The sequence below is a fragment of the Patella vulgata genome, chromosome 4, assembly GCF_932274485.2.
Source record: "Patella vulgata chromosome 4, xgPatVulg1.2, whole genome shotgun sequence".
Classification (NCBI taxonomy): domain Eukaryota; kingdom Metazoa; phylum Mollusca; class Gastropoda; family Patellidae; genus Patella; species Patella vulgata.
In genome coordinates, this window is record NC_065882.2 from 14,241,277 (window position 1) to 14,252,434 (window position 11,158).

General features: G+C 38.1%; 1 protein-coding gene across 4 annotated transcripts in view; it reads left to right on the top strand.

Annotated features, from left to right (window-relative positions):
* LOC126819189 (thrombospondin type-1 domain-containing protein 4) overlaps positions 1-10,343 on the top strand; it is a 147,105-nt gene extending 136,762 nt beyond the window's left edge. For all 4 annotated transcript variants that reach the window (XM_050547089.2, XM_050547091.2, XM_050547090.2 and 1 more), the window contains 4 exons: positions 2,603-2,776; positions 4,901-5,086; positions 5,611-5,779; positions 6,617-10,343. In XM_050547089.2, coding sequence (XP_050403046.1) covers positions 2,603-2,776; positions 4,901-5,086; positions 5,611-5,779; positions 6,617-6,732 — 645 coding nt within the window. In that variant the 3' untranslated portion in view covers positions 6,733-10,343. The remainder of the gene's footprint in view (positions 1-2,602; positions 2,777-4,900; positions 5,087-5,610; positions 5,780-6,616) is intronic.
* The last annotated feature ends 815 nt before the right edge of the window (positions 10,344-11,158 follow it).

Genomic DNA, 11,158 nt, shown 5'->3' on the forward strand with positions numbered 1-11,158 from the left:
CTGGCTAGTATCACCTCTCATGTATCTGTCATATTTGAATACGAAAGTACAACAAATATGGGAAGTGGTATTAAATACGCTGCGATAGTTTATTCTGGGTGAAATAAACTTTGGCGTCAGTTGGTGCCTGTTGATGGTAAAAAATTGGGACTCTTTTCAGATTTTTGGTCTATAGGTACTCTAGTCATGCGTGCTTGGCTAATATGCAGTATAATCTGTACATACCAGTGTATCTTGTGTAACAAATGTATTGTATCAATATGAGGTGTATCGTTTATGACATATCATTAGTACGTAGTATGTTCTTAAACTTCTTTATCTCAATGTGACACATTTTGAAAATTCGACCTCCGGAAATACTACTGACTCACTGTCTCATTGGTGTTATTTATTAATTCTTTTTGCACACGCATGTAGTCGGATTTGGATAACAGGAAAGTGCCATAACCGTTAGAAATAAAATCTTGAATCAATTCTCCGAGTCCTAAGAAACAAATTCTGCACTATTCGGAAATAGGATCTGCAACAACTTCATTCAGATTACTAATTTAGATCGACACTAACGGCTTAGAACCAAGTCTATGACTTCCCGCCCGGGATATACTCCACAGACCACCATTTTAGGTCGAAATTTAAAAAAAAAATTCAAATCTGATTTAAAAAACTTATCTGTTTGAATTAGATTGTAAGAGACTAGTGTGCGCCATGAGCATGTTTTGTGGATTTAGCTCTTTATAAATGGGCTTTCTCAGGGTCCTCGGGTTTATCCCATTTGAAATTAAATTAAACCATGTGTTAGTCCCGAAATGACCTAGTTTGTGTCTAGTCGACGGCATCATTAGCCTTGCCGATATAGCAAAGTGGAACGTTAAAACCCATTTTCTTCTAACAAGAACAGAAATACCTTGGCTCCCACACCCTCGCCTCAGGTTTAATCTACTTCGTTTAACACATGCTCTCTCTCTCTCTCTCTCTCTCTCTCTCTCTCTCTCCACACACACACACACAGCAATATCTGAACCTCCCACCTACTAGGAGATGTAAGTGCGATAACGTCGCATATAGTACAGACATTAACCAACCTCGCCTAATCCCTGTTAAACCCCTTTTAAATCTTTAAAACACATTTAGATATTGTTTGATAAACCACATACCGCTCGTGACTGACATATCGTAGATATTAACATTATATATTGTCATTTTTAACTTATGTAAATATGATAAAGTTTCTTTGGGGGGTTTTAGATGGTGATTTGTTACAGAAATTATGAGTGAAAGGTCTTAAAAGATCATTTAGATTAGTCGTTACGTTATAAAATGAGCAATTATTCAGACAATTTTCAACACAGACGATTATGAAACAACACCGACTAAGCCTTGATGTAGATTCATACGTACTGGGCTGATCATTTACGAGAATTTAATGAATTTTTGGCAGATTATAAATTGAACACGATCACGCACCCTTGTTGCTAGGTGTTCTCTATATTGTAATAGTTTTGGCGATGGCAATCACTTTTAGTATATCTATTACGACATTTTAAGGAGTAGGATGATGATAAAAACGGCCATTGTTAAAGGCGCTGATTACCATTTGGGAGATTTTTAATCTTTTACCTCTTACAATATTTTGAGAGTTGAATCTCTAAGGAGAGTATCAGTCCAAAACTTTTCAAAATTCATAATTCACGATATTCATCATTTTCTGGAGATGATATAGTACTGGATAATTTTTTTTGATGGGCCTCTTTTTAATCCGATGAAATTCAAGTCTGGAAATTATCGACCGTTGTTATTTTGTCCTTAAAAAAATGAAATTAGTAGATTTAAAAGCATAGTTCTCCAAGATTTGCCGACAATGAAGGAGTGGGCGGGACAGCTACTGTAAAAATACGAAATGAAATGAAACGGGGTTTAACGATAATAAAAAAGTAAAATGTGGTAAAGGCTGCTGACATTCTGTTACAGACAAACTAGTATAGTTAAACTTTACTTGTTGTACTTGTTAACAGTATAATAATATTTTTTAGAACAATTGGTATTTTGATGTATTGCACTATTAGATCAACTGGTATTTTGATATATTGCAATATTTAAAGCAATTGGTATTTGACATATTCCACTATTAGATCAATTGGTATTTTGATGTATTGCACTATTAGAACAATTGGTATTTTGATGTATTGCACTATTAAAACAATTGGTATTTCGATGTATTGCACTATTAGATCAATTGGTATTTTGATGTATTGCACTATTAGAAGAACTGGTATTTTGAATTGCACTATTAGAACAACCGGTATTTCGATATATTGAACTATTAGATCAACTGGTATTTTTATGTATTGCAATTTTTAAAGCAATATTGGTATTTTGATGTATTGCGCTATTAAAACAATTGGTATTTTGATGTTTTCCACTATTAGATGGTATTTTGATGTATTACAATATTTAAAGCAATTGGTATTTTGATGTATTGCACAATTGATGTTCTGTGTATTGTACTATTATAACAGTACGTGCTACGATGTGTTGCACTATTATAACAGTTGATGTTTTATGTATTGTACTGTTTCGATTCTTGATTATTTTATTATTTTAGTGTTCAACGGATTGTGGGCGTGGATTCTACACCAGGAATATATATTGTGCTGCAGACGATGGCACGTCACTACCAGAGAGAAAATGTTCCATTGAATCCAAACCCAAAACTAGAAAGTCCTGCAAAAGTCCGAAACCTTGTGGTGGAAATTGGTTTGCTGGGCCGTGGAATAAAGTAAGTGTTTTAAAACTGCTATGAAAAGTCCCACCAACCGAGCTTATGAACACGTTGATACGCCATGCAGGGACATTTTGTCCGGACCACGGTGTTTCTGGCTACCCTTCGTCGATTTCTCAACCAAGGCATTCGGTTCTTCGAGTTACATTAAAACTACAAAATATCGCGGAATGGTCTCGTACAAAACCAGGATTGAACAGTGTCTAATTGTGGTTCCTACATTACGACACTACCTGTCCAAAACACATAAACTTTTCTTGACGAAATAAGCAGAAAACAAAGTCACAAAATAAACGGAATTTCTAGATGAATACGGAATTGTCAGTAATTAGAGAACAGTTCACGACGCAGCTATGGGGGCAAAAATTGCGCTAACATTAATACATATTCATTTACAATACATGGGTTAAGATTTGAAAATGTCAGACAAGCGGTATTGGCATGGGATTGAAATATGCACCTACGTTAACTTGCATTTAAGAACGTTCACAAGGTGCACATTCTGCGAAATTAATCAGAATAACACTTGCTTGACCCCCCGGCTATAAGTTTATGCACACACCTGAAGATATGTATTCCAGGTATTTGTAATCAGACCATTCTATATTTCGCTCTCAACTGAATACACCTGTTGAAACAATTATCATAGATCGAAGTCACAAATGTTAAGAGAAATCGATCGCAATCATACCGAGAATGCCATACGCAATAAGGTATCTTGTATTTCCAGGTAAACATTTAAATTGTAAGAAAATGAAATCATTGTTCTATGATTGGTATCTCTGAGATAATTGGGATTCCGACATGTACAAAATGTTTACGTCCAAATCAACAGCAATCGATGGAATGCTGAAGATATTGTAGCTTATCAAGTCACTGTGGCTCAGTTAAGCCTAGCCCACAACCCGCCGTACTTGCGGTGGTTGGGGGGGGGGGTTAGAAAACTCGTGCGTGAGACTTACGCGTCACTTGCGTGTGCAAGCCAAAATGGTAGGTCGCTAATAGCGGGTGTGTTTATTTCCTAATTTCTACTTTTCGAGTTGCATTTTGACTTGGTATGCGTGTTGGCGCCATATTACTAACATCAATAAATACAAAAACATGACTAAGTCGAAAGTCGACAAGACGGTATACAAGCCAAAATGCAAGTCGAAAATTAGAAATTAGGAAAAAAACGAGGTGCGCTATTATCGCGGTGTGATATTTCTTAATTTCCTATTTTCAGGTTGATTTTGGCTTGTATAGCGTGATGTCGCCTCACATTTTGTCGTAACTTCTACTTTTCGACTTTTCGACTTTCGCGTTCTGAAGAGCCGAAAAGTAGAAATTATGATTGGCAGTTATAGGCTTCCATACGATACCGTAGAAGATCTCAGATTGACCTTAGAGACTGTTGGTTCTGCACATACAAACTTTTCACTCGTTTTTTTTGTTATTCTGGCTGGTCTGCGAGCTACCAAACACTACGACCTGTGCGTGTCAAAACACGTACCACGGGTTGTGAGCTAACGAAAACACTGGTTCACTAAGCAGGAGATCCTGGGTTCGTTCCTGATCTTCCAGTCTGGCTTCCTCTTGCCAGTTATGCAGGATGGCGGGTCTTGCATGGACAATTGGGGCGTACTCGATTGAACGGGCTAGTACTTCGGGCTACAACGCATGCGTCGACTGGATATATAAATATCTCATCCAACCATGCAGCCGAAACCCGTTCGTCGTGTTTAATTACGTCACAATTCTACTGACACCACCTCCGTCGTCGGAACTGACAGAACTGTGACAGGGCTGAATTCCGCGTCACTCGATTGCAATTCTGTCAATTCGGGACGTTCCGGACTGTGAATCGAGCATTCCCTTGAAGTCTCACTCGTAAAAGAACCCTTGGTGTCTGGTCGTCTTCATTAACCTGGCAGAGAAAAAGATTCTAACAAGGAAAGGGTGTAACGCGCGATATAGACCACAAGACCTCTATTCAAGTCGTGGGTTTGATCCTGGGTTTGTAGTGACAAGGACTAGGGTCGGTCGTCTGCCATTATGGGTTTCCCAGCATTAACAAAGACCCAATGACCCATGCGACCAGGCAAATTATTGAAATAAAATTATTTTTTATTCATTTTGCAGTGTAACGCCACGTGTGGTATTGGGGCTATAACAAGAGGCGTGGTTTGTATGAAGAAATTACGATCTGATGTATATACTATAGTCAAGGATGAAAATTGTTTAATAGAAGATAAACCGGAATCAGTTAAAGGGTGTGAAGATTTACCGCCTTGTGGCTCCACGTGGTATATGACGGAATACACACAGGTAACATGTAACGAATTGCCGGGGTCAAAATATTGTGCTGTAGTCAATTATGTCAAGTCTTATTCAGATTCCTTAAATGACATAATAAGATGGCTATTTGAATAAAAATAACAGCGACTCAGTCTTACTTATTATCCAGGCCCGTAGCCAGCGGGAGGGGGGGGGGCAAGAGGCAGCTGCCCCCTGGAAAAAATCGGCGCCCCCAATGGGCGTCTAGCCAACGACAAACATGCCCCATAAAGCCGAGTGACTTGGATGGGCGCTCACGGCGAGATTGGCGGGGCGCCCAACCAATGTCACTTAGTTTTATGTGCGCCTCGGCAAACATGTCGTTATATATGAGGCGGCCCCAAATGGTGACTCAATAACTTACCTTATTAATCTAGGCGGAACAGCGTAGCTTATACGCGTCTTCAATAGCTCCGTTGGCACAGAAATATAAAACGGACTTTAAACCCCATTTCATTTCAGATTAGCTATTGAAATAGGCGTCCCCTTTCTGAAATTCGTATTATTTTTTACAGTGTACCAAAACATGTGGAAGTGGAGTAAAACAACGTGAAGTGAAATGTTTAAATGCTAATCTACAACCAGATATAACGTGCGACAAGAAGAAACGTCCCGCAGAAAGACAGAGTTGCAATAAAGAATCGTGTAAAAAGGCTAATTTTAGTTTACAGAAAGATTCGGGTGGTATGTGATATCTATTTCTGTTTGTGTTTTAAATTTTCAAACTATAAAGTATATCTTATTTTCAAAATATCAGGTTTTTAGCCGGTCGAGAAGAAGATTTTAATCTTGAACAGACCTACTCCTTATTACGTAGGGTAGGCTTAGATCTATTTCATAAGATCAACTTCAAGTTTAGTCGAAGGTCACCAGATGTAAACAGGGCTGGCCTAATCCCAGCTCTAACCCCCAAATTCTTAAACCTAACCCTAGCCCTAGCCCTGACGCTTACCCTAACCCTAACCGACAATCTCGCCAACAATCACGTGTCCTAACCTTATTTACATGCCAATATGTCCACAGATGGACCTCAGTTTCTGGGACGATCCGATTTACTAAGTATACTAATTCTTCTCAGCTGACAGACGCTATCTCTGTCTAAGGAGAACCGGGCTTGCAAAATCCCAAATGTTCATCTCGTCCCACGCCCTACTGTCAAATCACCCTCTACCAGATGGGGATTGGATAGCCGAACGGTTGGCGCGTGCGGGTTGTATCATAAGGTCTGTCCTTGAGTCAACTGGCGTGGTTTCGAATCCCCGCTTGTGCGTGACAAGGAGTAGGGTCGCCTGTCCAACCTCGTGGGTTTTCTCCAGGTCCTCCGGTCTCCTCTCACTGCTAAAGACCCCTACGCGCAAGTGAATTATTGAAATAAAATTAAACGATATGTTAGTCCCGAAATGACATAGTTTGTGTCAAGTGGACGTTATACTCTCTCTCTCTCTCTCTCTCTCTCTCTCTCTCTCTCTATCTCTCTCTTTGATTTGAGTCACAATAATATTTTGTCCTGTTTGTTTTCAGGCGATAGATGTACAGATTCGTATCCGAGTTGGTGCCAGTTTGTTCGTCAAGCAAGAATATGTGGATATAAGTATTATCAAAAACAATGCTGCCAATCGTGTCAGGAATACTTATAGCATTGAAGACTAAATGATAGAGACTACAGCCACAGTTTGAAATAAATAAATACTAATAGATCAATACTAATGAGAGACTTTCGAGGTGCCGTTCTGGTGTAATAGTAATTGCAGAGTTTTAAACCCAATTGTTTTGGTGACGAAACGTCTCTGTGTAAATCCACCAACATTTCGCTGTTGTGACATTGTGGTAAAATAGAAACTGCTAAGTTTTAAACTGGTTTGTTTTAGTGACGAAACCCCTAGTAATTACACCAGTTTCTCGGTGTACCTTTTTGGTACAATCAAATTTTCTAAGTTGTAGGATGTTTTCTGATTGGTGACGACACTTTCCAGTGAATTAATTTTTAGGATGAACAGTCACGTGATTCTGGACAAAGGCGTACCAATGTCAATGTGAGACTGTGGCTTTTGAAAGCCTAATCGATGTGTGGGTCAATAACGTTAAATAGATGAAAATATCAAAGAGGGGTTACTCTTTTGAATAGCCGAAAAGTCAAAGTGAGGCTGTAGCTTTGAATGGGGCAACAAAGTGAGATATTGCATTTGTGAACATTACCGAGTTTGTGTTTGTCGAATAGAAGAACCGTTGTATCAAATACAATGAATGACGTGTAAACTGTATATTTTGAATTGATATTTTTAACGAAACGAACATAATATAATAATAATAATATTAATTATTTGTGTGATTTATATATAGAATAGATGTAGACATATGGTTGGTTTTAAGACAAGAGAAAATAGCACAAGTAAAATGTAGTTAAACTCATTACAAACTGTGAAAATAATAGAAATATGTATGTTGATAAAGTTGATATTTTAACCAGGGACTGCTTCGATACACATGGTAATCTTCGTTTTGGGGCCATGCACTTCAAAAAAGCTTAAAGCTCCACTAATTCGAAACGTGCTTGTTCTTTGGACAATTGCTCACGAGATCCCTCGTTCTATATTACGCTCGTACTTGTTGCGCACCGTGCTGAAAATGAATAATTCAATCATAGGACACAGTAAGGACACGAGACTCCATTAATTCCTACGCTGGTAACCCACGAATCTAGGGCAAAAGTTAGTCTTTATATATCCCATTCCCCCACCCTTTTGCATTGCGATTTTTGTGGACCTTTTGGTGTCAAATCGAAGAAAGGGTTTCCATATACATTTTCTGTAAGGTTTTGGTGAATATTGACTTTTTTGACGCGTAAGGATACGAGGGTTAAACGGTTGGTTAGGTTGAAATGTAGTTCCGAGGGTTGCATGTTTCGTACTATGCTATTTCCAGTTTGTGCATCCCAAGATTTCCATGCTGAACCGCATACATGCTTTTGAGCAGGAGGTTGCCACATGTTGCACCATCTGTGCTACAAAGCGTCCAACCCTACGAAAATTTGGGGAAAAGTTAGAACCGGTGAAAGAGTTAGAGTCAATGGAGAAATTAATGGTGGTCTGCGTCCATATAAAAACCATTTTATTATTAAAAGTTACGTCTAGTTTATAGTAGACTATAAATAGGGCATTATACAGTCGAAATGGACCAAAGAAACGGATATGTATCAGGAAGTTATTTATCTGTATAAATAACCGCTAACATTAGTTGTTGAATTCTAAAAGCTGTTGCTTGTCATTTGACTTGTCTGGAATCCCTGGTAAATTACATTTATCGTAAAAGTTTCATTTCTGATGGGCCAGGAGTTACAAAATGGTTCGTTTCCGCGCAGTGTTTCCAAAGATATGATAAATTTAAAATCTGAACAAGCTAGCGCCACCTATAAGCGAAACGTTTAATGGGTCTGATTGTTTCTTAATCTTATTGAATCTAAATGGATGGATAATCAACGGTTGATATTTGGTTTCACTGTCTTAATTAAATCAAATAATCAATTTGAGTACGTGTTAGCTTGGATTAGATATTGTTCGAGATATCCGAATGACGAACAGCGGCTTTAAGAAAGCAGTAATCCCGAACATATTCCCCGAATCTTTCGCACATATATTAAGAATAATTATGTTATCTAACATTAGTTCTGTGGCATTTGTAATATTTTATTTTCAATATATTCGGTGTGCTTTTTAAAACTGTTTGTACATTTTAAAAGAAAAGCATGTATTTTTCTAGTTTCATATGAAGTATATTACAATGTATTCAGTCCGCCCTTCTTTAATGACGCGATGTGTGTTCCAATAGAAAACGTGTTCTGACAAAAAATATCTTCACTTCCCTGCGTTTCATTTATGTAATCTATTTCTTCCATTTAAATCATATTTGTTCATGATACCGCCCGGGTCGTTTTTAAATTTACCCACATTTAAAGCAAAACGTTTTTCACATACGATTGTGAATAAATTTTAATATATATCTCACAGGAATTCTAAAATTGCTGTAGATATTAAAGCTATATTTCCTCAGAATGGCGCCAGTTCACTAACAATGGTGTCTCGGGGTCGACCTCCGGGATTTTCCAGTGTGGTTTTCGCCTTGTCAGTATAGTAGTACAGAAAGGAGGACCGAGCAAGGAAAAACGACTGGTCGTTCAAATGGAACAAAAACAGAGGTACGTGGACACGTTGCCATCCACGTAAAAGAAATGGTAAAATTTCCCACGTGGCAAACCGCATGGCGCATGCCCGTCTTCATTAACCCCGTTGGTGAATATGCCCATTCCACATCATTTTGTTATATACAAATAAGCAAATAAAAGATTACAATAAAGAAAACTAAAAAAAAAACTTTCCCCAAGTAAAAGTCATATAATATTAGATAGTTTTCTAACATGTACTACGCAAAATGGCATGTCTTGTAGTTTCCAATTCATCTACAAGACTTGTTAGTCGCTGTTGTCCAGTCATTTTGAATGAAGTTAACTTTTAGACCATCTGTCTGCAATTTTTAATGTACATATTAATATGACTGGATACACAATAACTAAACAGGCACGAAAGATGAATAGAATAAAAGGCGAAGTATTGCGATTGCCATTCAAACAACTTTACATATTAGCAGTACAAAAACAAATTAACTTGGGATCCCGGTTTAAACAAGCACGAATTATATAAATAAAATAGTTCAACGTAAAGGATGTAACCTTTTCATTGGGTAAGGGTTACAATCCTGGTACGAAGAAGAAAAATACATGTGTTTACGATTACTAATAAGTTAACCAAAACTAGGCTCGTTCGATCGGAAAAATCTTTTGTATCATCTATTTTCTAACATTTCTGGCTTGATTACTAAGTAAGATTCTTGAAAATAATACCGAAGTTTCAGTACTGAAATTTGTCTGGCAAAAAGACGGAATTAACGGGCCGGGAAATCAGAAAAAAAAGTTTAGAGTCGGTGATTTTGGCTCAAAAAAATCTAGCGTAACCATAAACACAGGTAATTTTTTTTTATTTTGACCTGATCGGTTTTGTTTGTGTGTAGTGCTGTCCTCCTGCACTTACTATACTAGTATCATATTATATAGGGCTACCGTGTAGAGTGTATTGTATTGTTTATTTAGTATATATTATAGGTGTTTATATATATATTATTGACGTGTTAGTCTTAAAGACTATAATACTGTATAGACATATATATATCATATAATAAAACATATTTACAAAACATAGCCACGCATCGTCTTATTATTTTTTAGATTCTTCGAAAATAAATATTTTTAAAAAAGAACATCACAAGAAATGTAATGAAATGTGGTTTAACTTTTTTTGCACCAAGGACCACGGTGCCTAGAGTAAGACCAATCTAGATCCCAGAGATAACGTTACCCTTCGTTTATCTCTGATAAAACTCGCCGGTTATTAATCAGCGTGAATTCAGTTGTTTAGCCCCCCCCCCCCCCAACCCCATGGCTACTGATTGGTAGGATTTGTTAGAATGATATGCTGTAGCCGGCGGGTTTTACCAGAGGAAAACGAGATTGGAGTAAGACGCTGGCTCACTAGTCTGGAGGTCGCGGGTTCGCGTCTGTTGTTGGCCAAGCCTTGTCTGTGGTGCGGGAGTGAGGGCCTGACGAGGACAGCTGTCGTTACGATGGGACGAAAACCTGAGGTCACATGTACAGATTGGCGTGCACGTAAAAGATCCATTGGCAGTTGGAATTCGATATAAAAGTAGACTGTAGTGCCGCTGTCCGGGCAAAATTGCCCTCATAGCACACTGCATGGCGTATGCCCGTCTTCATTATCCCAGTCGGAGCAGAACAGTAGGACTTTAAACCCCATTTCATTTCATTTCGCCTTAATCACTGACCCACCGTGGCTTCCAACAAGGGCCGGAACAGACGGACAGAATTTCAGAAAAGCAAGACATTATATAATCCCCATTTCACGTCATGAATGCAATAAAGGAAACCACGAATCTATTCATGATATCTTGCCAGGATGAAACAAAAAAAGCCATATAATATAAGTTGGTCTACAAATT